At 52.9% G+C, this 27609-nt stretch overlaps 1 protein-coding gene across 1 annotated transcript; it reads left to right on the forward strand.

Moving 5' to 3' along the window:
• Positions 1-27609, forward strand: ANO7 (anoctamin 7). Its single transcript, XM_080668238.1, has 23 exons — positions 1-112; positions 1018-1075; positions 7351-7493; positions 8796-8903; positions 9575-9711; positions 10472-10529; positions 11288-11398; positions 12285-12450; positions 12939-13029; positions 13592-13688; positions 15087-15230; positions 15297-15434; positions 16046-16144; positions 16231-16333; positions 17270-17381; positions 17666-17720; positions 19018-19115; positions 20167-20312; positions 21619-21824; positions 21946-22088; positions 25478-25568; positions 26260-26379; positions 26506-27609. The coding sequence occupies exons 1-23, from the start codon at positions 8-10 to the stop codon at positions 26620-26622; spliced, it is 2646 nt and encodes an 881-aa protein (XP_080524364.1). The 5' UTR covers positions 1-7; the 3' UTR covers positions 26623-27609.

Genomic DNA, 27609 nt, shown 5'->3' on the forward strand with positions numbered 1-27609 from the left:
GAGCGGAATGCTGCGGAGGCGGGCCCCAGAGGAGGACAGTACTGTCCTGATCGACATGGCCCTGGGGATGGAGAAGGGGGACTCTTACGGAAGCACAGCCAACACCTCACAGGTAACTCTCCATCACCAGGGACCTCGGGTACAGGAGGCCCAGCACAGCCCTTTGGCTCCCTGCCCTGGGCTTCAGGACATGGTCTAAGGTGGATACTGGAGGGTCTCTGTGTCCCACTCCAGGCCCGGAATGGACACAGGGACTCTGGGGACAATGGCCTGCGCTGGCCCCGAGCCCCTGGGGTGGATGCTTCCTGGAGACTCCAAGCCCTCACCTGTTGCATGGACCTCCAGCGTCCCCACGCTGCCTGGGAAGAGGGAGGTGTCACAGTTAGGTCACTGCCTGCCTCACTGACCCTGAGGGATGTGTGGAAACCCCCTGGGATGGCTAGATGAGGCCACTCAGGCATAAGAGGGGGCAGGGTCAGATCCCATCAGCATGGAAGAAAGAGAGGGGGACATAGGGCTCCCATTCCTGACCCTGGGGGGCACAGATACCCTGAGTGAGGCTGTTGGGAGAATTTCTGGTCCTCCTGGGCTTCGTGTCTGCCTCCGGGTGCTGCCCATCCCGCCCCCACAGCTGAGAACAGACACAAGGGCCCCTTCCTGCTGCCCCACAATACAGTGTCTGGGGATAGGGAACACAAGGCCTCATTCACCCAGAACAGGATTCCACCCTCTGGGCGCATGACCACCTCTGGCCATCCACAGGGCCACTTACAGGGCAGCCCAACTCCCCTCTAGACCCTGGAGCCAGCAGGGTGGGCACCCTGGGTACTGGCCATGCTGCCTGCAAACTTGACCCTTGCCCACTGCAGAGAGGCCAGGGGGGCAGGAAGGACGTGGGACTGCTCATCCTGGATGTGCCTATGAGCCCCCTGCCCACACCCATTTGGCCCTCTGTGTTCCTGGGTGGTCTAGGGCAGGGTGGGGGTGTGTTCTCACCGTGAGGTGCTTTCCTTCCAGCCCGATGGACACCAGGCCGCCACTTGCAGGGTGGGGAGCCTTGCCAAGCCCCAGATCGGTGAGCCCTTCCCAGTATCTGCCAGCTGTTCCTGTGTTGGTCCTGGGGGTGGGAACACAGATGGGGCACCCCCAGATGGTAGCAAAAGGACAGCAGGTCTGGATCACCATCCTCTGTGATCAGGCTGCCCTTCCCCACCCCAGCACTATCTCCTGAGCCAGCTCTGGTGCCAATTGCTGTGCTGGGAAATGGGGTGAAGGCCCCATGGTGAGCAGAACATAGTCTGCGGGCACAGCAGGAAAGGGGGGTTCCTACTAAGGGGCTGAAGCTGAGAGAGCTCTGGAGGGCAGAGGGGGGCCCATCTCCCTCCTGCTCTGGCCTCAGGACAGCTTGGAGTCACCTCAGATTCTTTTTATTTTTTAATTGATTTTTAGAGAGAGAGGAAGGGAGAGGGAGAGAGAGAGAGAGAGAGAAACATCGATGTGAGAGCGGGACATCGATCAGCTGCCTCCTGCACATCCCCAATGGGGATCAAGCCCACAACCAGGGCATGTGCCTGACCAGGAATTGAACCAATGCCCAAAAAACACCAGCCAGGGCTCACCTCAGATTCTTATCTGTTGTGCCCCATAGCTTTCCCACCAACTCCTCACCTCCCCCCTGCCCCGCCCCCGCCCCACCCCTCCTGTCTGAACCAAGCCACCATCATCTCTGAGAGGACTGCATACCACTGGGCTCACCTATCTGACCCTGCCCTCCATGCAGCAACGATCCTTGTTAATAGTAGATGCCCTCACCCCCCACCCACCTACAACAACAATGACAAAACAGGAAATACCAAGTGTTGATAAGGATGCAGATAAATTGGAACCCTGTGCACTGCTGGTGGGAATGTGAAATGGTGCAGCCACTGTGGGGTACAGTATGGAGGTTCCTCAAAAAATTAAACATAGGGTTACCAGGTGGCCCAGCAACCCCACTTCTGGAGAGACCCAAAAGAATTGATGATGAACATTTAGGTTGTTTCTACTTGGGGGGTGAGGGGGCTATTGTGATAACGTCTTGGTGGACATTCACAAACACTATTTTGCATAGTCGTAAGTGTTCATCTTTGAGTGGAATTGCCAGGTCACATGGTATTTCAATGTTTAACATTTTGAAGAGCTGCCAAACTGTTTTACAAAGTGACAGCACCATTTTACAAACCATCAGCAATGTACAGGCTTCCCGTTTCTCCACGTCCTGGCCAGCACTTACTGTCTGTCTTGATGACAGTCATCCCAGTGGGTGTGAAGTGGCATCTCTATGTGGCTCATGTTTGTAATTTCCTAATGACTTTCCTTGAGCCTCTCTTCATAGGCTTATTGGCCATTTGTATATCTTCTTTAGAGAAATGTCTATTCAAAATCTTTGCGCATTATAAAATTGGGTTACTTATCTTTTTATTAGATTGTAAAAGTTCTTTATGTATTCTGGATACAAGACCCTTATCAGATACACTATTTACATGTATGTTTTTCTTCCATTCTGTGGGTTGCCTTTTTACTTCCTGTCAGTGTCCTTTGAAACATATAAGTTGTTTATTTTTACAAAGTCCATCTTATTAATATTCTCTTTTATTGCTGTGCTTTTGGTGTCCTATCTAAGAATCCAGGCCATGAAGATTTATTTATCTCCATATTTTCTCCTGAGTCTTATCATTTTCATTCTTTTTAAAAAATATTTTTATTGATTTCAGAGAGGAAAGGAGAGGAAGAGATAGAAACATCAATGATGAGAGAGAAGCACTGATTGGCTGCCTCCTACACACCCCCTACTGGGGATTGAGCCCGTAACCCAGGCACTTGCCCTGACTGGGAATCAAATTGTGACCTCCTGGTTCATGGGTCAACACTCAACCACTGAGCTACGCCATCCAGGCCATTTTCATTCTTATCCTTAGTTGTGTGATCTTTATCTTATGATCTTAACTCTACTCTGAGTTAATTCTTGTGTACGGTGTGAAATGGGGACCAAATTCTTGCCTTACGTGTGTCTGTCCACTTGTGCTGGCACCATTTCTTGAAATCATTGTTCTTTTCCCATTGAATTGTTGGCCGAATCTCAGATTTTATTGAACTACATATATATCTCTATCCTTATGCCAGTACCATAGTGTCTTGATTATTCTAACTTTGTAGTGAGTTCTAAAATTTAAAAAACATGAGTAGTATCACTGTTCTTTTTTTAAAATATGTTTTTATTTATTTGTTTGTTTGTTTGTTTGTTTTTAGAGAAAGGAAGGGAGAGGGAGAGATAGAAACAGTGATGAGAGAGAATCATTGATCAGCTGCCTCCTGCATGCCCTACACTGGGGATGAAGCCCACAACCAAGGCATGTGCTCTGACTGAGAGTCGAACTGTGACCACTTGGTTCATGGGTCAATGCTCAACCACTGAGCAATACTGGTGAGGCCATCTCTGTTCTTTTTCAATAGTCTGGATCTCATGTGTTTCCACAGATATTTTAAACTTGTTACTTTCTGGGCGGGGGGGGAGAGCGGGGGGAAGCCAGCTGTGGGTTTGATAGGAATTAAGTCTGTAAATCAGTTTGCTATCCTGGCCAGGTTGTCTTCTTCACATGCAACTCATGCACGAGGGATGCTTCACATTTATTTAGCTCTTCTTCAATGTATTTCAACAGCATTAGGTAGTTCTCAATGTATAATTCTTGCACATTTTAAAAATTTGTTTCTTTTTTGGTGCTGTTGTATATGAATTGTTGTTGTAAATGGAATTGTTTTTCTTCATTTCATTTTTGGCTTGTTTATTACTAATATATGGAAATATAATTGATTTTTTAAAAATTTATTTTAGAGAGGAAGGGAGAGGGAGAGAGAGAAAAAGGCATAGATGTGAGAGAGAAACATTGATCAGTTGCCTCCCATATACATCCCGACTGGAGATTGAACCCACAACCTGGGTATGTGTGCTGACCAGGAATCAAACCATGACAGTTCAGTGCATGGACAACACTCCAAACAACTGAGCCACACTGGCCAGGGCTACAGTTGAAATTTATATGTTGATTTTGTATCTAACAACCTTCTCAAAACTGGTATTAGTTCTAATAGTTTCTGTAGTGAATGCCTTTGGAATATCTATATACAAGATCATGTCCTCTGTAAATAGGTCGTTTTAATTTCACGTTTTATTTTTTTTTAAATTTAATAAATCTTTATTGTTCAGATTATTACAATTGTTCCTCATTTTTCCCCCCATAGCTCCCCTCTACCCGGTTCCCACCCCACCCTCTGCCCTTACCTCCCCCACACTGTCCTCATCCATAGGTGTACCCTTTTTGTCCAGTCTCTTCCCGCACCCCCACACCCCTTTCCCCCCAAGAATTGCCAGTCTACTCCCTTTCTATGCCCCTGATTCTATTATATTCACCGGTTTATTCTGTTCATCAGATTTTTTATTCACTTGATTTTTAGATTCACTTGTTGATAGATATGTATTTGTTGTTCATAATTTTTATCTTTACCTTTTTCTTCTTCTTCCTCTTCTTAAAGAATACCCTTCAGCATTTCATATAATCCTGGTTTGGTGGTGATGAACTCCTTTAGCTTTTTCTTGTCTGTGAAGCTCTTTATCTGACCTTCAATTCTGAATGATAGCTTTGCTGGGTAGAGTAATCTTGGTTGTAGGTTCTTGCTATTCATCACTTTGAATATTTCTTGCCACTCCCGTCTGGCTTGCATAGTTTCTGTTGAGAAATCAGCTGACAATCATATGGGTGCTCCCTTGTAGGTAATTAACTGTTTTTCTCTTGCTGCTTTTAATATTCTCTCTTTGTCTTTTGCTCTTGCCATTTTAATTATGATGTGTCTTGGTGTGGTCCTCTTTGGATTCCTTTTGTTTGGGGTTCTCTGCGCTTCTTGGATTTGTGAGTCTATTTCTTTCACCAGGTGGGGGAAGTTTTCAGTCATTATTTCTTCAAATAGGTTTTCAGTACCTTGCTCTCTCTCTTCTTCTGGCACCCTCATAATTCGGATGTTGGTACGCTTGAAGTTGTTCCAGAGGCTCCTTACGCTATCTGCAAATTTTTGGATTCTTTTTTCTTTTTGTTTTTTCAGTTGGGTGTTTTTTGCTTCTTTGTATTTCAAATCTTTGACTTGATTCTTGCATTCCTCTAGTCTGCTTTTAGGTCTCTGTATAATATTTTTTATTTCAGTCAGTGTATGTTTAATTTCTAGTTGGTCCTTTTTCAGATCTTTGAGAGTCTCGCTAAATTTATCGGCCTTTTCTAGGAATTTCTTGAAAAACCTTATAACCGTGGTTTTGAACTCTATATCCAGTCATTTGCTTTCCTCCATTTCTTTCGTTTGTGATCTGTTTCTTTGTCTCTGCATTTTCACTGCTTCCCTGAGTTGGTAGAGTAGCTTTATGTGCTAGGTGTCCTATATGGCCTAGTGGCTCAGCCTCCCCAGTTACCTGAGGTGGACACTCTTGGTGCACCCCTTTGTGGACTGTGTGTACAGCCTTGTTGTAGTTAAGTCTTGATTGTTGTTGGTATCGCGGGGAGGAATTGACCTCTAGGCCAATTGGCTGTGAGGATCAGCTATGTCCACGCTGGGAGAACTTCTGTGCTGGAGACAGCCTTATGAGACAAGACTTGCACAATTGCAAAAGCCTCTGAGCTCAGCTTGGATGGGGTGGAATCTCAGGGTGGAGCAGACAGCCTTGGCTTCCAGTCAGCCATGCCCTATGAGGCCCCTGGGTCTCAGTGTCCCATGGTAATCACTGCAAGCACCTCTGAGAGAAAGCCGCCCTCGAGTTTCGCCCACTGCCAGACAGTCCAGTTTCTCCCCCAATGAATCTCACCCGGAACTGGAGTTCAGCGCAGTCGGGAGCTTCCGTCTTCCTACTGCTAGAGAAAGCCAGCGGCACACTCAGCAGTCAGTCCTCTCTGCGCACACTCGCATGCGCGCCTCCAGACCTCTGCCTTTCACGGCTCCCCTGAGTTTCTGTGGGCTCCTCTCTTTTCCCGACAGTCCAGACTCCCCCGGTATGAGTCTGGGACCCCAGGGTCTCACCTGGAACTGGGGTTCAGTGCCATCAGAACTGGGGTTCAGTGCAGTCGGGAGCTTCCGTCTCTCTCCCGCTAGAGAAAGCTAGCCCGGCACTCAGCTGCCCATCCTCTCTGCGCACATCTCCGTACCTCAGCCTTTTGCAGCTCCTCTGAGTCTCCGTGTGCCCCTCTCTTTCCTTCTAGTTGTAGAATTTCCACTCAGCCAGCTTTCCTGTGGTTCTGGATGATGTCCGTTTTGTCTTTTAGTTGCAGTTTTGAAATTGTTGTGTGAGGCAGCAGTTTAGGTATTTACCTATGCCGCCATCTTGGTTTCTCTCTTTACTTTCACATTTAATTGTTTATCCTTTGCAGTGTATTCATTCTTATTGCTCATCTGCATTTCCATCTGAGAGTATCACCTTTGGCCTCAAGGACTTTCCCCCATGTTTCTGTAGAGCAGGTGTACTGGACTTCATTTCCCAGACTTTGATTGTTTGAGGATGTTTTCATTTAGCCTCATCTCTGAAGAACATTTCTACAGAATAAGAATTCCAGTGTTCTGTATTTTCCCCAGCACTTTAAACATGCTATTCTATTGTCCTTTGGCTTCCATGGTTTCTGTTGAGAAATTGGGTGTCCATACTCTTATTGTTCCCTGAAATATAATGTTTTTATTTTCCCCCCTCTTTCTCTGTAGTGCACAGCAAAGACATGCTGTCCTTGGTTTTTCTAGCTGGAGTTTCTTTATCCTGCTTGGGGCTCACTGAGATTTTTTATTCTTTGTATTGATTTTTTTTTCATCAGATTTAAAAATTCTTTTTTTTTTAAAATATATTTTATTGATATTTCACAGAGAGGAAGGGAGAGGGATAGAGAGCTAGAAACATCGATGAGAGAGAAACATCGATCAGCTGCCTCCTGCACACCTCCCACTGGGGATGTGCCCGCAACCAAGGTACATGCCCTTGACCGGAATCAAACCCGGGACCTTTCAGTCCGCAGGCCGACGCTCTATCCACTGAGCCAAACCGGTTCCGGCAGATTTAAAAATTCTTGACCATTTTTCTTTAAAAAGTGCTTCTTCCTACCCTCTCTCTCTGTGATTCTCAGATCATATGTGTTGGGCCCTTTGACCATGACCACATCCTCTAGTATAGAGGGGTAGGCCAAGTGTCCAAGTGCTTGACTCCTACTTCCCACCCAGTACCCGGGTGTCCCAGCTGGGAGACTGACATCCCTGGGTTAGCCTGTTCTCCCTGCTTCTGTCCCTGTTGGTTCCCAGCAGACTTTGTCCTTGTTTGGGAGGAAGACCTGAGGCTGGGTCAGCAGCAGGACAGTGCCACCCAGGACAAGAGACACACACTCATGGCCTGGCGGGAGACCTTCCTGGATAACCTTCGTATGGCTGGCCTGCATGTGGACCAGGTACAGGGGTTGGTTGTGGGCAGGGCCCTAGGCTCTGCATCCACTAGGCTTGGGGCATGACAACAAATCAAGCCCAGGGATGGCCCTCCCCTCAGGTAAAATATCAACCCATCGTAGCACACAAGCTCACTCACAGAAGCCAGAGCCCTTCAGATTCACCAGAAAACTCAGGAGCCATCTTCTCCATTCACCTGTCTCACCTCCAACATTAGGGCTTCTGTCTAGGGGTGACATTTGTAATTACAATTCTTGTGTCATTATAACTCTTGTGTTCTTAAAGGTATGCATCAGACCTTTCATAGGTATGATGTCAGTTACAATAGTTGGTCCCACTTCAGTTGCAGGGAGTATGAGAAAGCAGGAAGGAGCTGTGTGGTGCTGGTGTGCAGTGGGGGCAGACAGGCAGCGAGGGGGGCTTGGAGCAGTGGGGATTGGGGTGCAGAACTCTGGTTCCAACTCATCACTGCCCCCATCCTGGGTCCCTCTGCATGTCTCCTGCATTGTCTGACCTGCTTTCTGGCCCCAAGAGCAGGCTCTGCTGTCCAATGTTTGTCTTCCCCAGCCCCAGAGTAATCAATCCTGAGTTTCACGTTAACCTTGTTCTTGTGTATCTTTACCATTTGAGCACATTTTATGTTGATAAACAGTGCATCTTTGTTTCTGTTTGAACTTGATAAGATGGAGCTGTGCTCAGTGTGACTCTTCCTGACGTCATGCCTGTGAGACCTGCCTGCATCACTGGTGCAGTGGCGGCCAGGCCACTGTAAAGCACCTGCTGGTGACTCTGCTGTGCTGAAGTTATTGCCTGCTTTAGTCAGGGGAGCAGGGCTGCTTGGGCAGTACTCTGAGCTCAGGCCTTGGGGAGGGTTTGCTCATCACAGGGGGTATGGCTGGCATTGGCCCTAATAGCTTGGTGTCCTCTGTCTGTCGCTGATTGACTGATCTTCAGACAGGGGCAGGCACCCTGTGCTTTACTTTCGGAGGCACTGTCACTTACCAAATAGGTTTAAAACCATGGCTGGTTGGTTGTTAACATGGCTACAGAAACATCTGCCTTTTCCTAAAAGTGTGAATGGACACACACACGGGCACACACCCATACACACATCTATGCACACATGTGCACATGTAGAAATAGTCACATGTATGCATGTGTGCACATGCACATACACTGTCTACAAATATTCATCCACGTGTGCACCCATACAAACATGCACATGTGTGTACATGTGTACATGTATGCACGCTGCAAACATGTACACAGCACACCCTCAGGCTCTGACAGAGCCCTGGTCCCCACAGCATCATGTCCAGGATGAGGACAGCGCTGTGCACTACATCCTCCTCAGCGCCCCCTGGGCCGTGCTCTGCTACTACGCAGAAGACCTTCGCCTGAAGCTGCCCCTGCAGGTACCCGGAGTGCATGACATGCAGAGAAGGCCTGAAGGTCCCCCCAAGCCAGGGTTACTAATGACTGCACCCCATGTGCTGGGTGCAGTGTCCATTGCTGACAACCTGAGGCTCCCCATTTTGTCCTCAAAGGTCCCTCATAGCTGCCATCACACTGTTCTCCAGGAAGCCTTATTAGGCAGACAGGGTGGGGCGGTCAGACCCCACAACCATGGCTGCTCTGGGGGGGTAGGGAGGCGTGGGCAGTGTGTGCAGCAACCATGGCCTAGTCTGACCACCTGGGCCCGCCAGCTTCCGACCCCCACCAGGCTGCCCATTGAGGACCACTGCAGGAGGGGGAGGGGCAGCCTGGAGACACAGTGTGGAGAGGCAGCAGGTGATCTCCGGATGATATGCCTGGGGGCTGCTCTGCCACCTACTCTGGCTCCCTTTGACCATCATGGCATTTGGTAGACAAAGGGACACGTGACCGTCTAAACCTCCCTGCCTTGAAATCTGGGCCTCAGCTGGACCAGCTGAGCCCCCTAGCACCCAGGCCCGAGACAGGAAGGGGCTTGCCCGTTCCCTGGCTGAGCCCTTTCGCTGTTGCTCCGTTTGCAAATCTACACACCTCACCCTGCCACGTGGCATCGTGCTCAGGGGTGGGAGGAACAAGCGATGATCTTTTCCAGGAGCTGCCCAATCAGGCCTGCAACTGGTCGGCCAGCCTGCTGCGGTGGCTGGGCATCCCCAATGTCCTGCTGGAGGACGTGCCTGACGTGCCCCCCGAGTGTTACTCCTGCCAGTTCAAAGTGAGCAAGCTGTCGAGGTAAGAGACAGTGGCCCTGCTGTGCCCACGGGACAGCTTCACACGTGGCCAGGGCAGGGGGACACAGCCAGGGATGTGTGCATGAGAGGTCAACGAGTGACAGAACTAAACCTCCACGCTCTCCCAAACCTTCTCCTTTCTGGAGCTTTTTAACCAGGGATCATGAGGGGCAGGTGGGCCACTTCAGTCAGGACAGGCAGGTTGTGCTGTGGACAAACGTTCCCCAAACCTCAGCTACTGGACACACGGCCCATTTCCTACTCAATGACACGTCCATGGTGGGTGGCAGGGTCTCCCAGGCCCAGGCGGCTGGAGGACCTCCTCTCACAGACGAGGCAGAAGATGGTCATGGTCAGTCCACACTGGCTGCTGGTGGCACCTCTCCCGTGTGCATGTGTCACATGGCACACCTATGTTTGGTGCTCTGATGCACATGGAAGCCACGGGGCTCCTTGTGAGCCTGGGGCTCCCACACTGCCCTGCCCTCTGCCAGCCACTGTCCCGGGTGGAGGATTTCTGTGACTTCTGGACAATGTTCTGTGACCTCCTGCCTCCAGAAAGGAAAAGACAAAAATGGGACTTGATCCTGCATGGGGGGTGAGGGGTGGGGTGGGGGTGGGAAGGGGATGGTGGCTGTTCCCCAGTGTGCGAGGAGAAAGTATGAGCGTGGTCAGTGTGTGTGTGTGTGTGTGTGTGTGTGTGTGTGTGTGTGTGTGTCCCTGCCTTTGTGGACTCTTCTGCACTTTTCACATGCCCACAGGTTCCTCAGGAGTGACAACCAGGACACCTTCTTCACCTGCACCAACAGGCACCAGATCGTGAGTGCGGGTCCCCACTGTAGTCCCCCACACCCTGACCCGGCTCAAAGGAGCCTGAGGTCTGGACACAGGAAAGCTCTCCTGTGATGGGAGCACTGAGGCCAGGGCTGGGGGCTGGAGACTTAGGGGTCCCCCCTCATTGAACTCAGTTGGGGCCCTGTCAGTGCCCCCGCGGGAGCCCCCAGGGCTCAGAATGCATATCTGGTTATGGACTTGTGGGACAGACAGCCACGGCTACTGACCTAGATGGACGTGGGTCCTGCTGGTCAGTGAGGAAGAGAGCTGAGGGTCAGAGTATTGAGCCTGAGAAGGGTGGGCTGAGCCAGGCCACTCCAGGGTCTGTGACAGGAAGAGGCTTTGGACAGGCCTGGCTAGGGCCGCCCCCTGCTGGCCACCAAAGGGGCAGAGCCCACGCCTGACACAGCTGTCCAACTGGAGGCTGGCCCTGCTCAGAGCAGGGTCCAGGGCTGGCTGTGCACAGCCAGAACCTGGGGTCAAATCCAAGCCCGACTCCTGTGCGCCCACAATTCTGGCTCAGGTCTTGTGATTGTACAGTGGAGAATGACCATCCCACCTCAGGGGTGTGGTTGTATGAGCCGGCTACAGAAGGAAGATCTGGGCGCACAAAGTATTCTCTTCATTTGTCACCAGAAGCTGTGGGAGACTGTCCGTGGGCTCAGCCCTAAGATGGGAGGGCAGGATCTCTCTACCCTCCCATCACATGACAGGTGACCAGTGCCCTCCCCCACCACTCCCAGCTGTTTGAGATCCTGGCCAAGACCCCTTACGGCCATGAGAAGAAAGGTCTGTTTGGGATCGACCAGCTGCTGTCCCAGGGCATCTTCAGGGCGGCCTTCCCTCTGCACGAGGTGAGACCTGGGGCTGGAGAGGCTGTGGTGGGGGTCTCGGACTCAGGCATGGGTGAGTTCTTAGACAAGGGGGTCTTGCCCTGTGGGGACAGCTGTTGGACAGGCAGCCTGCAATGTGACCAGGCCATGCTGCTGTTCAAGGCCCTGGGCAGCCAGGCACTGCCCTCTTGGCACGCAACAGGCCCAACAGCTCCATCTTCATGGGGAAGACAGTGAGGTCCCCTGTGCTCCCCAAATCTGGGTAAACTGAACAGTGAAGGGGCGCTCACCATCGTCCTGACAAAATGTCCACCATGGTCTGGAGGCTGTTTATGCCCCTCACCCCCGCAGCTGCCCACAAAACACCCCCCCGCAGTTGCCCACCAAATCCAGAGCTGCAGGAAGGGGCAGCAGGGTGGAGGGCAGGGTCGGGCCTGCAGCTGCTTTATGAGGTACCGAGGGGCCACCTGAGGACACGCAGCGGAATGGCCAGCTCCACGTTGGCTGTGGGGCATCCCTCTTCCCACCTCTGGCCAGAGTACAGGACGGCACAGCGCCTGGCACAGCCGGCCTCGCTTGCCCAGTGCTCAGGGGATAGCACAGCCCCCAGCTGCAGAAGCCCACCCAGAGATGCCAATCCATCCTGGACCACAGCCGCAGCTCCTCCTGGACGGAGACTCCGGGATCCCCAGGAGGCCGAGGTGCCCAGCTCAGATGCCCCTCCCAGAGAGGCCTTCCTAGACTCCTCCCTGCCCCCCAGGACCCAAACATAACTCTGTCATCCTCGAGCAGCAACCCTGCGTCTAGGACACCGGGCATATGGCCTTGCCCAGCATTGAAGTCCCACACTTAGAGTGTAAGATGCCCAGACCAGTCTGAGTCCCGCCCACTGGCTTTTGGTCCCCAGGGCCCCTTCACAACACCCCCTGAGGGCCTGTGGGCCCCTGGCCTCAACCAGCGGCAGGTCCTGTTCCAGTACTGGGCCCGCTGGCGCAAGTGGCACAGGTACCAGCCTCTGGACCACGTGCGCAGGTACTTCGGGGAGAAGGTGGCCCTCTACTTCGCCTGGCTGGGTAAGTCCTGCCCACTGCCCCTTGGGGCCTCCTGGGCCCCTGACTTTGGTCTTCAGGGTAATAGTCTCCAAGAGGGGAGCGAGCACCGGGGCTGGGCTGTCAGCGTGCTGATCCCTCCTAGGCCAACACAGCCACTGGCCCAGGACGGTCTTAACACCCCAGTGAGGGGCTGGGAACCCCCTCCTGAAGGTGGGCCTCCCAACTCCAGCCGCCAGACCCGGCTCATGAGGCCTTGGTCATGTGGTGGGGGCTGCAGAGCCCAGGACTGAGGCTAGGACAAAGGGGCTGCCGGGGGAACCTCTGAGGACTGTCCCCCCCACAACTGCTTCCGAGATGGCCTCAAACCCTGCTGGTTGGATGTGGGTCTCTGGGGGACAACTGTGTCTGTGCAGACCCCCACCCGGCACTCAGCCCAGAGCTGGGTGCACAGGCCCATCATGGTTGCTAACAGCTGGCTCCTGGGGCCCCTACCTGGCTCCCCTCTGCAGGGTTCTACACAGGCTGGCTCCTGCCAGCGGCCGTGGTGGGCACGCTGGTATTCCTGGTGGGCTGTTTCATGGTATTCTCAGACACACCCACGTAAGTGCCCTCTCCCCTCAGCTCCCAGGCCTCGCCCTTTGTCTCCGGGGAGGGGGAGCCCACATGCCCTGTGCAGAGCTGGGGATGGAGGTGAACATGAACACCTCCCTGCCTTCATGGATGTCAGAGGGCCCAGTGGATCTGGCTGGAAGGATGACAGGTAGATAGGGGTGCTCCAGAGACTGACCATCGGACAGGTGTGACCTCAGGCTGACACAGGTGAACAGGTGTGTTCCCATACTGATAGGTGTGCCCCAGAATGACACACGTAGATAGGTGTGTTTCCAAAATGACACAGGTGGACAGGTGTGCTCCCAGACTAATTGTGTTGGTACCTTGTTTCTTGGAATAGTGTAAGCTTTTCTTTTAATAAACAAAATACAGAGCTTGAATTTTACTTTATTATGGAGCTGAAATTTCAAAAAGTTATCTCAAAAATTATCATTGCATATATTTTAAAGAAATGCTGGACCTGGCCAGGGCAGTGGCGGGAGGAAGAGGACAAGGGGCAGACCTGGTGGGAAGGGGTCCCCATGCTCCAGCACCCACTTCCACTCTGAAGGCAGGAGCTGTGCAGCAGTGCCGATAGCTTCCAGATGTGCCCACTCTGCCTCAACTGCCCCTTCTGGCTGCTCTCCAGCGCCTGCGCCCTGGTCCAGGTATGAGGAAGGGTGGACGAAGGGATGAAGAGAGCTCCCTGGGTCCTGGTCCTGCCCCACCTGTGACCCCGGCTCTGTGGTGAGGTCTGCACCTGGTGTGGGGTTGTGACTGGTGCTCCCCTTGGCGGAGTGCCTACAACAGTTGGTGCCCATAGGTGGGCCCTTGCTATTACTGCTGTTATTGTCTGTAACTGACCAAGGTGAACCAGAGGACCCCCCAAGGCAGACACAGCTGAGCAGAGCCCCCAGCCTAAGAGGTGGGGGCCGGTAGCTCCTTGGAGTCCTTGGGCCCCCACAGCAGCCCAGCACACTGTGGGTGTGTTAGCTTTTCTTTGTGGCCTCACCTGCATCCCCCACACACTTGGCTTGGAGCTCTTGGTGCACTGTTGGGCCCCAGACCAGACACACCTTTGACACACACCTGGGTATCCGTCTGTACCATTTCCTAGGGCTGCTCTAACAAAGTCCTGTTCTTGAAACAACAGGAATTATTTTCCCACAGCTCAGAGGCTAGAAGTCCAAACTCCGGGTGTTAGCAAGGCTGGCTTCTCCTGGAGACTTCCCTGCCTTGCTCCTACTTCTGGTCGCTGCACCACCCCAATTTCTGCCTCTATGTTCACGTGGCCTTTCCCTCTGGGCACGTGTGTCTGTCCCCCTTCTCTTCTGTCATAAGGATTTGTCACTGGGCTCAGGGGCCCCTAAACCAGGGTACTTTCATGTAGAGACCTCCACCTTAATTACACACACAAAGGCCCTTGTTCCAAATAAGCTTATTTTCTTAGGTTCCAGGTGGGGGCCACAATCCAATCCACTACAGTCCACCCTCTGGCCCTCAAACTTCAGGTTCATCCCATGTGCAAAATACAGTCACTCCAACCCAACATCCCAAAGTTCTAAACTCATCACAGCAATAACTCTAACTCCAAAAATCTCCCAAATATCAACAGCTCAAAAAGTCCAGAATCTCATCTAAATCACCTAAGTCGGCCCTAGCTGGTTTAGCTCAGTGGATAGAGTGTCAGCCTGTGGACTGAAGGGTCCCGGGTTCGATTCCAGTCAAGGGCACATGCCCAGGTTGCGGGCTTGATCCCATTGTGGGGCATGCAGGAGGCAGCCAATCAATGATTCTCTCTCATCATTGATGTTTCTATCTCTTTCTCCCTCTGCCTTCCTCTCTGAAATCAATAAAAATATATTTAAAAAATAAAAATAAATCACCTAAGTCGTTATGGGGGAGACTCAGGTGTGGCCATCCTGGGGAAACATCCCATGAGCTGCTGCCCCATGCCGGGAAACAAGTCACCTGCTTCCAAAATATGATCCATTGCCCAAGGGAGAAACTGAGGCACAGAGGGGCCAGCAGTGGAAGCGAGTGCGAACCACTCGCCCCGCCCGCAGGCCGGCCGGCTCTTCGACCACGGCGGTACCGTCTTCTTCAGCGTGTTCATGGCCCTGTGGGCAGTGCTGCTCCTGGAGTACTGGAAACGGAAGAGCGCCACGCTGGCCTACCGCTGGGGCTGCTTCGACTACGAGGACATCGAGGTGGGTCGGTCCCCAGACCGTGGCCACTGCCCACGAGGCCGCCACTAAGCATTGGCTCCCTTCCAGGAGAGGCCACGGCCCCAGTTTGCCGCCTCGGCCCCCATGACAGCCCTGAACCCCATCACCGGCGAGGAGGAACCCTACTTCCCCAAGAGGAGCCGCATGCGTCGCGTGCTGGCCGGCTCCGTGCTGGTGCTGATGATGGTGAGGGTCCCGCCATCCTCCCCTCCCCATCACGCCCCTTCCTCCTGCGCTGCTTAGGGCAGCTGTTATCCCTCCTACTCCTGGGACCCGTGAGACACTTGCTGCCGCAGAAAGGCCCTCGTGTGCCTGGGCTCCAGAGAAGGGGCCAAGCTCAGGGCCAGGCCAGGGTTGTAAGATGTGAGTGTGTGTGGGCAGGGACTCCCGAATGTTTCCCCACAGATGTGGGCTTGGGGCATCTTTCAAGCATGGGGGGGTCCTCCAGCCAAAGTGGCTTCCTAGCATGACCCTCCTTTGCCCTCCCCTTCCAAGATGGCAGGAATTCCCAAGTTTTGGCCGGTGGGAGAGCAGGGTGGGGGCTGGATGGTTGATTCTCAGCACTTGGGACCAAGAACAATGCACAGTGGCTCCCTTGACACCCAGATATCGCCCACCTGTAAATCTAAATGGCCTCCCAGCCCGCTCTCCCCAGCCCCCCATCCTGCCTTCCTGTCCCTCCAACAACCCACTGGAAGAAGCACGGAGCACGACCAGGTCTATAGGTGGGGGCTGTGGCCTGAGGGCGCTGGAGTCCCGGGCCTAGGCGTGGGGGCTCACGCACTTGGTCCCCATAGGTGGCAGTGGTGGTCATGTGCCTCGTGTCCATCATCCTGTACCGCGCCATCATGGCCATCCTGGTGTCCAGGTCGGACAACACCCTCCTGGCAGCCTGGGTGAGCCTCCACTGCCTGCTCCTGCTGGGTGGGGGATGGCTCGGGACCATCCCCAGCACCAGCTCTGATCCACCCCCTGTCACCAGGCTTCTCGCATTGCCAGCCTTACAGGCTCCGTGGTGAACCTGGTCTTCATCCTTGTCCTCTCCAAGATCTATGTGGCCTTGGCCCACATCCTGACAAGATGGGGTGAGTGGCCAAGGCTGAGTGCCAACTCAGGACCATCCCAGCCCTGCTGCCCGAGTCAGAACACACTTCCTTGCAGATCACAGGGTCCTCAAGTCTGAATTAGCACAGATGGCATGTGAGACCCAACCCCAACTGTGAACAGTACCTGGGGGTGGAGACAAGAGGGTCCTCTGGGGCACCCAGGCCTTGCCCTGCAGCTGGGGTGCCCTCACCCCACCCCCACCCCGTGCACAGGACCGTTCGAAGCTGAGCTCCCCTGGGACAGTCTGCCCAGCCCAGGCCCCCCTGTGTGCTCCTGCTTTCTCAGTGTCTGAGAGATGACTAGAGGTAGCTGCAGAGTAAACTCCTTCTTCTCCCCCTCTGCCCGCCCCACTGCCTGCCTCTCCCCACACTTTCTCTACTCTCCATTTCCTAAAGACAAATGCCAATGAACCAATTCATTCATTCCACACATTGTCTATTAGCAGCCCTGGTCTAGGAGTGGGACAGAGAGCTCAGTGTCCACCTGGGGGGAGCTTTTGGGTGGGCAGGTGTCCCAGGGAGCCCCCACAGTGTTACTGCAACAGCAGGGCCATGTGCATCCCGTTTCCGGCCTCAGGTGTCCCCTCCAATTCACCTTTTATGCCCCGACTTCTGTCTCAGCAAAGGCTTTCCAGGCACGGTCACCCAGGCCTCAAACTGTCACTCCGCTCGGCCTCTGGCTACTCTCTGTGCCCTGCCATTTCATCCTCAGCATTGCTGTGGTTTAGTCACCTGCAAGCTCTTCCTCTACCAACATAATGTTTTTAGAGGATTTGGAAATTAGAACTTGAGGGAAGCTGCACTTTGCCCCCTTCCTGAATGAATTTCTGTCCAATGCGGCTTTCCTCACTCCCTGCGAGGGTGAGGTGGCTACAGGGCTGGGCTGTGGGGGACTGAGCGAACCTCTCTGCCCAGAAATGCACCGGACGCAGACCAGGTTTGAGGATGCCTTCACCCTCAAGGTGTTCATCTTCCAGTTCGTCAACTTCTATTCCTCGCCCATCTACATTGGCTTCTTCAAGGGCAGGTCAGCACCACTTCCCCTGGCCTCACCTCACCCTGGGCCCTGCTCCTGCGCTGCCCCAACCCATGTGGCCCCAGAGGCTCAGGGAGGGTGGGGATGACAGTCCAGGAGGCCTGGTGGGGACAGCAGCTGTCCTGGCTCAGGGCCTCAGAGCAAAGCTGGGCTCCAGGTCCAACCTGAGGTTCCTGCAGGTCCGATGTGTGCAGCAAGGGAGATAGTGGGGGGAGAGGGAGGGGCAGCTGATGGCACCTCCTCACTTGCGGCCTCTGGACCTCCATTTCCTCTAGGTTTGTGGGGTACCCGGGCAACTACCACACCTTGTTTGGGGTTCGCAACGAGGAGGTAAGTGTGTAGGGACTGACACCCACAGGTCCTGCCCCCTAACCTCCATCAGAATGTTAATTTGCAGGGATTCTTTCTGCCCCCCCACCCCCCCATCACAGTCACAACTGCCCCGGGACCCCCACAGCAGGCTCTTCATAGCATTCTGACTCCCACCTGGAACAGCGCCCACAAAACACAATCGTGTCCTCATGTGTCACCCTTTCCCCACTCTGACCTGATTCACAAGTCACAGGTCAGGTCAGAGTGGGGCAAGGGTGGCACTTTCACTGCCCAGAGCTCCACTGGGAACACAGAGGCTGGTGACTCTCACAGGCTCAGAGCCCACTGTGGGTACCTGAGCTTGACCCTGCCCCACCCCTCAGAGACACTGAAGAAAGCCCCTTGAGATCCCCAGGCATCTGGCTCCTCACTGGCTGAGGGCACAGCCTGGGTGGAGCTGGAACAGTGCACAGGTGGTCTCTGAGCCAGGGCGGCGGGGCTCCAACTGCTCCGCTGAGTGCCTCACCTGGAAGACCCTCGCCTCTCTGACCGGAAGGGCTCCCTCCTTCCCAGGGGTCTGGGCTGTGACCCAACCCCACTGCCTGCAAAGCAGCCAACCCCGGGGAATACTCTATTTTCTCATGATAGGGGAGGGGCTTTTCAGGGACTGGGCAGCTGGGACCCCAACTCAGGGGGCTTTTGGTCATCAGTGGGAAAAGTTCCCAACTCACACTGGCTTAACAAAAACAGAGTTCCTTTCCGTTGGCTCCTATAATGACGCCCGTCAGGCCCTGTGGGCTCAGGTGGGGCTGGGTGCAGACGTCTGAACAATGCTGCCCTACTTTCCTAGCACTGGCCTTGTGCTCGGTCAGGTTCTCCCAACCCCTGGGGGAGCCAACATCCCAACAGCACAGGCCGACGCCCTCTTGCTTGCTACCCCTGTGCAAGGTATGCTGTCTCAGGAGCTCCCCCTAAAAGCCCTTGGGTGCACCTCTCACTGGCTGGAATTGCTGAGGCTACATAGTGGGTCCTCCCTGGAGCCACAGGGCCAGCATCAGCCTCACGCCATGTGGGTCTCCAAAGGAAAACTGGGGTGCCATGCATCAGTGGCCCTGGTCATTCCCATGAACTGTCCACCAGGTGGACCTTGGGGAGACAGTGGAGACTTGGGTGAGGTCTGGGGGGTAGGTCTGTGCAACCCATGGCATATCTGAAGGGGAGGAGGGACATGGCAAGGGCCACCTTTCAGGGTTAGAGGAGGATAGGTGGGGAGGAGACCCCCGCCCCTGCACTAACCTGGAGCTTGGCTGTGCAGTGTGCGGCAGGAGGCTGTCTCATCGAGCTGGCACAGGAGCTCCTGGTCATCATGGTGGGCAAGCAAGTCATCAATAATGTGCAGGAGATTCTCGTCCCGTGAGTCCCCCACTTGCCCTGGGCAGCATCCAGGGGCCCTGGGACTGGGAGTGTCTGAGGCAGTAGCCCCAGCCCAGTCCCAACCTGGAAAAGAGGTGGAGGGAAGCCAGGTGGGTCCCCCCTGGACCTGGCTGTTGCACCTGCAGGGGAGGGGAGGGTCTGCCCTGCCATCTGCCCCATGGGCTCTGTGACACCCGCACCCTGTGGTTGCTATGTCAGCATATTGAGTTCTTTTGTCCTGGCCAGCTTTGTTGAGGGAGGAGGCCCATCCTTTCTGTAGCCCCTGTGGCAAGGACACTCTGCAGCACCCCCAGCCAAGGCAGCACCAGAGGGGGCATCAAGGGGAGGTCCCCAGCCTCAGGTACCCTGCCACTGGGGTCCTTTCTCCCCAATGCCACCCCCACTGGCACCACTGTGGTTCCCATCCAAGAAACGGGACCCCCTCCCAGGCAAGAGCCCTTTCAATGACTGCCCAAGGCTGGACCCAACCTGGACATCTTGCCATCTCTCCTGCACACCTGATCTCCCACAGACAGCATGGACTCCCCTGGGCCCCTCGCACTGTAGCTATGGGACTTTGGCCAATCCATGTCTCTCTTTGGGTGCAGTCAGTGCTATGCAGCTGAATTCTAGTAAATCATGAGTTTGGGGTGTAGTTGGTGCCTGTAGGGGCTGGATGAGTGCTGAAAAAGCCACATACACCCATTCCCCTACATATGACAAAGTGACAAGCACACATGCCCCCATCGACACAGCGATTTCCTCATCTGCTCACTTCCTCCTTTACATACCTCTTGTCACCTCTTTGCATGTCCCAGGAGGAATCCATCTCCCCAAAACTTTCATGAACAATGGGGTACTACAGGGGAGCTGGGGGAGGGGCTATCCCCCCCCCCCCCCAGAAGGAGGCAGATGCTCTTGAGGGTTCTGCAAGGCCTGGCCAGCCTGCTGTGCTGGTCCCAGGGTCCAGACCTCCCCACTGCTGCCTTCAAACTGCAGAGCAACCAGCTGGAGGAGCAAAAGCTATTTTCCTGGGTGTTTCCATTTCCAGGAAGCTCAAGGGCTGGTGGCAGAAGTTCCGGCTTCGCTCCAAGAAGATGAAGGTGGGGGCTTCAGCTGCTGCCAGCCAGACGCCCTGGGAGGCAGACTATGAGCTCCTGCCCTATGAGGGCCTATTTGATGAGTACCTCGAAATGGGTAGGTGCCCCTGGGGTCCTCTAGCCTCAACATTCCTCTGTCTCCCTTGAAACATGATGTGTGTGTGGTGGGGGACAGAGGGTCCCTAGTGGAGCCAAGCCTACAAAGGATCCAGAAAGGACTTGTGGGGATCGCAGTGGGGAGTGCCCAAGAAAGGCAGGCTGAAGATGGGAAGGGACAGCGCCCTGGGCACAGAGATTGCAAAGAGGACTGGGGGCAGTTGATGGGGCTCTCCTGGAGTGGCCTTAATCCCCCACCCCAGTAGGCATCTGCTTGAGCCTCCTGTAGGAGCTAGGAAGGAAGCTGGGTGCTCAGGAGACCAGGCACTAGGGGTGGGGACGACTGCCCCTGGGAGTAAGGCTGCACCTGGGAGGCGACAGGCCTCCCAATGGAGTCCCATATGGGAGTTGATTCCAGAACTTTTCTTTTTTTTAATACATGTATTTTTATTGATTTCAGAGAGGAAGGGAGAGGGAGAGAGAGAGAGAAACATCAATGATGAGAGAGAATCATTGATTGGCTGCCTCCTGCACACCCCCTACTGGGGATTGAGCCCACAACCCAGGCATGTGCCCTTGGCCTGAATAGAACCCAGGACCCCTCAGTCCGCAGGCTGACGCTCTATCCACTGAGCCAAACCAGCTAGGGCCAGAACTTTTCTTGATGCCCACACTCTTTGCCAGACCCTCAACTGTGCCCTGGCCAGGTGGTGGCCCGTGCCTGCACTCATTCCCTGCATGGGGTGGTGCACTTTTGGGGGACAGGATGTTTGTCCCAGCAGCCCAAGGTCTTACTCTGAGATCATGGCACACTTGTAATGGAGTGTTGCATCTGAGTCAACACATCACTGAGCTCCCTGGCAGCCAAAGCAAAAGGGGTGATAGTAGTTGCATTGGTCCCTGGATAAGAGGGAGCAGACAGTTCACATGCTTTTTCATGATAATGTGTGAGTGGGGTTGACTTGTGTGGCTCTAGGCCACTGGACAGCAGGCGATGGGACCAATGCTCTTCTTAGTATTTTACAGAGGAACCAGCTGCTCCCTGAGAGGGGTAAATGGAGAAGGCAGGCCTCAAATCTCCCTTTCCTGCCAGGAGCCCACAGGGCAGGCCGAGCCCAGGAGGAGAGAGAATCCCAGACCTCAGGGAGCCCCGGGAGACCCATGCCCCTCATGCAGCTCTGTGGAGCAGTTAGGGGCAGTCAGGGAGGCTTCCTGGGAGCAGGGGCCCTGGTGCTAAGCCTACGAAATGAATCAGAGCAGAAGCAGGCGGGCGGGCACAGGGCCTGCGGTGACACCTGCACCCACAGTGCTGCAGTTCGGCTTCGTCACCATCTTCGTGGCCGCCTGCCCGCTGGCGCCTCTCTTCGCGCTGCTCAACAACTGGGTGGAGATCCGCCTGGACGCGCGCAAGTTCGTGTGCGAGCGCCGGCGCCCAGTGGCCGAGCGCGCGCAAGATGTGGGCATCTGGTTCCCCATCCTGGCTGGCATCACGCACCTGGCGGTCATTAGCAACGTGAGCGCTAGGTGGGGGGAGGTAAGGGCGGTATGGGGCGGGCTCCTCAGGGCGGGGCTCCACGGGGGCGGGGCTCCGCGGGCTGGGTGGGTTCAGTCCACGCTGACCGCCCGGCGCCCAGGCCTTGCTGCTGGCCTTCTCCTCCGATTTCCTGCCACGCACCTATTACCGTTGGACCCGCGCCGGTGACCTGCGCGGCTTCGTCAACTTCACACTGGCGCGCGCTCCGCCGGCCTTCACCACCGCGCACAACCGCACGTGCAGGTGAGGCCGCCAGGTGAGGGGCGGGCAGAACAGGGCTGAGGGCTGGCTGGAAGGGGAGTTCCCCAGGATAAGAGACCAGTCCTGAGGACGGGGCGACCAGAGAGCCTTGGGCCCGAGCCCTGCGCTTCCTGCCTTAAACAAGCCACCGGCTGTAGGACTCCGGGGACACGGGGTGGGGACTGTGAGTACCCATCCTCCTCATCCCCCGGGGTAGGGAGCTGGGGGGTTCAGGGGCGGGGGGGATGGCGGTTACAGCTGACACTCCAACAACACCGGGCTTTTTTTTTTTTTTTGAAAATCTGAGCATATGACCCTTACAGTTGAAGGTCGTGTTGTTTAAGGGTCAACTTATAGTTACCTTTTTTAAAAAATATATATATATATTTTTTATTGATTTCAGAGAGGAAGGAAGAGGGAGACAGAGAGATAGAAACATCAATGATGAGAATGATGAGAGAGAATCATTGGTTGGCTGCCTCCTGTACGCCCCTCCACTGGGGGTTGAGCCCGAAACCCGGGCATGTGCCCATGACCAGAATAGAAATCAGGACCCTTCAGTCTGCAGGCCACTGCTCTACCACTGAGTCAAACCAGCTAGGGCTATAGTTCTCTTTTTTTCTAGGTCATTTTCAGTCAATTTTGGTAGTTTTGTTTTGTTTTGTTTTTACAGAAAACTCAGCTAAGCTTTAAAAGTGACACAGCCCTGGCCACATTGGCTGAGTAGAGCATTGGCCTGTGAACCTAAGGGTCAAGGGTTCGAATCCCAGTCAAGGGCAAGGTTGCAGGTTCCACAGTGCGTGCGCATGTGTCTCTCTCCCATTGATGTGTCTCTCTCTCCCCACCTCCCTCCCCGCCTTCCACTCTTGCCAGAAATCAATGGAAAAATTATCCTTGGATGAGGATTTAAATTTTTTTTTAAAAGTAACACAAAATTTATTCATAATATTCTCTTAGATTTTCTTAAGCTCTTCTGTTTTTGTAGTTATGGCTGCATTTTCTTTCCAGATATAGTTTGTGTCTTTTCTCTTAAAAGTCAATTTTCTGGAGTTTAAACCTTAACTCATTCATTTTTAGTATTTATTGGGTTTTAATAAACAAATTAATGTCTATAAATTTACTTGAATATATCCCTTACAAGTCACATTCTATTAGGGCTGATAACATATCTGCTCTCCTTCAGTTCTAAATATTTCATAACTTCCATTGTGATTTTTTTATTTATCTGTGAGTTTACTAGGAGAGTAAGTTCTCAAACAGCCTTTTTTAAAAAAAAATTATTTCAGAGAGGAAGAAAGAGATTGAAACATCGATGAGAGAGAATAATCAATTGGCTGCCTCCTGCACACCCCCTACTGGGGACTGAGCCCACAACCCAAGCACGTGCTCCTGACTGGAATCGAACCTGGGACCCTTCAGTCCACAGGCCGACACTCTATCCACTGAGCCAAAATGACCAGGGCCAGACTTTTTTTAAAATTGAATTATACTTGACATGCAATATTATGTTAGTTTCAGGTTTTTAACATACTGATTTAGTATTTTTATACACCATGATAAATCTAGCTATCTCGAGTAACAATAATATTGTTATTACAATATTATTGACTATATTCCCTACAGTGCATGTACATTAAATTCCTGTGACTTATTTATTTTATAACTGGAAGTTTGTACCTCTTAATCTCCTTCATCTGTTTTACCCATCCTCCCACCTTCCTCTCCTTTGGCAACCATCAGTTTGTTCTCTGAATCTGAGTCTGTTTCCGTTTTGCTTGTTTTGTTTTTTAGATCCCACAAATAAGTAAAATCATATGATATTTGTCTTTCTCTGTCTGACTTATTTCATTTAGCATAATACCCTTTAGATCCATCCATACAAAATCTGTTTGCTACTTAAAAACAAAGGTCATTGCCTGACCAGTGTGGCTCAGTGGTTAAGCATTGACCTATGAACCAAGAGGTCATGGTTCAAATCCTGGTCAGGGCACATGCCCAGGTTGTAGGCTCAATTCCTGGTGTGGGGCATATAGTAGGCAGCCAATCAATGATTCCCTCTCATCATTGATGTTTCTCTCTCCCTCTCCTTTCCTCTCTGAAATTAATAATATATATATATATATATATATATATATATATATATATATATATATTAATGTAATTGATTCTGATTTAATTACTTGGAGGGCAGAGAACCTGAAGAGTTGATATGGAAATCTCTTACATTGTTGAGGCTTCTTCATGATCTGGTCACAATGGGTTTTGCATATATTTCAGGTGAACTTGAAAATATATTTTTTTCACTGTCAATTTTGGAGCAAGTTTCTTTATATACTAATAGGCCAGACTTCTTAATTTTATTGTTCAGATTTTCATTTCCCCCACTTTTCCCTGCTTATTCTATCAGATTCTAATAGAGGTGAATTAAAGCCTTTCAGTCTTTTCAGGTGGTTCTGTCAGGTTTTGCTTTATGTATTTTGAGTTTCTTAGTTGCATACAAGTTCATATTTGTCATCTCTTTTTAGTGGATACTTTCTCCGTTTATTATTTTTTTCTTTATTGTTTTTTTAAAACATGTTTTTATTGATTTTAGAGAGAGAGGAAGGGAGAGGGAAACAGAGATAGAAACCTCAATGAGAGATGAGAAACATCATTGATAGGCTATCTCCTGCATGCCCCCTCCTGGGGACTGAGCCTGCAGCCTGGGCGTATGCCCTGAGCAGGAATCAAGCCATCAATCTCTTGGTGTATGGGTCAGTGCTCAACCACTGAGCAACACCAGCTGTGCTTTCTCCATTTATTCTTTTTGCTTTTTATTCCTCTTCTACTTCCTGTTGAATTAGTGTTATGTATTTTTTTTCTCTTTACATTCATTTGGAACTGATGCTGTATATTTTTATTATTTTAGGGACTACCCTTATATTTTTAGCGTACAATCTTAACTATACATTTTTCTAACAAATCCTGAAGGAATTTATTTTTGTCTCATTTCCTTGTGTGTGACAAGGATCTTCATGTGCTTTACCACAACCTATTGAGCACCCATCAGTCCATCTTATTGTTCTACAGTTTTAATTTTACTATTAAAAACACACAGAAACAGTTTTAGTCATTTGTTAATACATCTATTTGGGGTATTAACTTATGTGGCTACAGTAGTGGGCCCAGGTTAGCCTAGTGGGGGAACGGGATAACCCAGCTCCTCCTTCCCTTTGGGACCATAACAGTAAGAGCTAAAAGTGCTGTCAGAGAACACTGCTTGAGCATATTTCCCTCTTCAGGCACCCTCCATGGTAAGTGAGCCCAGAATTTTAGCATCAGGGAGGCCAAAGGTGGAGATGCCGAAAAGTCATCTGCCCTGGTCCCCACACCGAGTCCCATATTTCCTGCAGGTATCGGGCATTCAGGGAAGACGATGGGCATTATTCCGGGACCTACTGGAACCTTCTGGCTATCCGCCTGGCCTTTGTCATTGTGTTTGAGGTAGCTGGGGCACCTCTCAGGCCAGGGGTGGGCAAACTTTTTGACTCGAGGGCTACAATGGGTTCTTAAACTGTACCGGAGGGCCGGAACAAAAGCATGGATGGAGTGTTTGTGTGAACTAATATGAATTCAAAGTAAAGGAGCGGAGGGGAGAGCAAGAGAACCCTCCGCTCTTTCGGCTCCGCGGGCCGGATAGAACAGCCGAACGGGCCGGATCCGGCCCGCGGGCCGTAGTTTGCCCACGGCTGTCTCAGGCCCTCTGTTGGCTTCCCACTGTTGGCCTTAGCATGATTCCCCCACCCTCATGCTTTGCCTAATCTTACCATGTGGTATGGGGGGTGGTGTGTCCAAAGGAATAGAGCCCTGGTCTTACCGCTCTGTCACTATGGTCAAATCACAGTTCCTCTCTGCATCATTTCCCCATCTGGAAAAGGGAGCAATCCCTGCCTAGCCTGTCACAGGGCTGTGTGGACATCAGGATGCTCTGGGCACCGTGTAGTGTCCCAGGGAAGCTCCACAGGGCCACAAAAGCAGGGGGTGGTCTCTGGGGCCATGACACTGCTGCTTTTCAGTTCACCCACACCTGGGAAGCAGGTGTCCACACCTGGGCCCATGAAGGCCACTCTGGGCACTTGTTTTACCATTGGGTAGGGTACCCTCTCCCACTGCTGGTCCTGTCCCCTGCTCCCAGCATGTGGTGTTCTCCATCGGCCGGGTCCTCGACCTCCTGGTACCTGACATCCCTGAGTCTGTGCAGATCAAGGTGAAGCGGGAGTACTACCTGGCCAAGCAGGCGCTGGCTGAGAACGAGGTGAGCCTCCACCCACAGCCCTCATGTACCCATTGTGGAGTGGCCCCAGCCAGGTACTTGCTGCCAAGCAGACCGGGGTGCAGTCAGTTTAATCATACTCTCCTCGACCACCCTTCCTGGACACAGGCTCTCTTGGGGACGAATGGAGCCAAGGACGACCAGCCCTCAGCCTCAGAAGAGAGTCTGGGCCCACAGCCTAGGCAACCAGAAGCCAGCTGGGCCTCGCCAGTTCCTTCCCTCTGAGGTCACAGGGATCATGTTGGGGGCTGCGGGGCCTGGAGTCAGACCCACCTGGAGTGCAGAGGCCTCACGCCCTGGAGATGCAGCCCCCACTGGCCACCCCTTTGGAGTACCCAAAGCCAGGCGACTATAGCAGGGGAACCTGGTAGGCTGGGGCAAGTCTCCACCATCTCCCTCCCAGCCCCACCAGCCAGTATTCTCTCCTCACACTCCCCCAGGGGCAGAATGGCTCCACCTCTGAGACTCGCTCCCCCTGTCACCCCCACCTGCCTCTGCCTATTCCCCTACATCTTTACTCAGAGCTGTGGCCCTTCCAGGCCTCAACCCTCCACTTAGTGCCATCCTGGGCCCCTGCACCCACGGCCCCCTCTGCCTCTCCCTGCTCACTTCCTACTTGCCCTTCAGCCCTCACATGACTCATCTGCCAATCCAGGCAGTGGACGCTGGGTCCTGTGTCCTCTCTAGTGTTGTGATCCTGCTGTCCTTGGAATGATGGAATGACCCCTCTCCAGGCCCACCTGTTTACACAAAGTGCTGCCTGCCCCCCAGCATCCTATGTTCCAGGTCACAACCTGGAGTCAGCTCAACCCCTCACCCACTTTCTCCACTCCCCATTCCTAGCCAAGGGCTCCTGATTCTGTCACCATTTCTTGAACCTTTCACTCCCAGTCACTATCAGAGGGCTCTCAGGCTAAAAAGCTGTACTGCCCAGCTCCCTCCCAGACTACAGCCTGAGGCTGGGGAAGGTTTGGAAGAAGATTCAATTTTATTCCCTGACCCGTGAAACACTGGAGTTTCCTGTATGTTTACACATGATCATCTCCAAAGCTGGGAGCACCATAGTACATACTTGGACCTTGTCCACTGACCAGCTTGTGAACCCCCTTCCACATCCTCCTTCCATTAACTCAGGAACCGTTGTGCCCATGCGTGACTCCACCACAGGGTGCTTTCCCTTGGCTGTGCACTCCCTGCTGCGTGTGTGGGTTT

This window comes from Plecotus auritus, assembly GCF_963455305.1.
Source record: "Plecotus auritus genome assembly, chromosome: 5".
In the NCBI taxonomy this organism is placed as follows: domain Eukaryota; kingdom Metazoa; phylum Chordata; class Mammalia; order Chiroptera; family Vespertilionidae; genus Plecotus; species Plecotus auritus.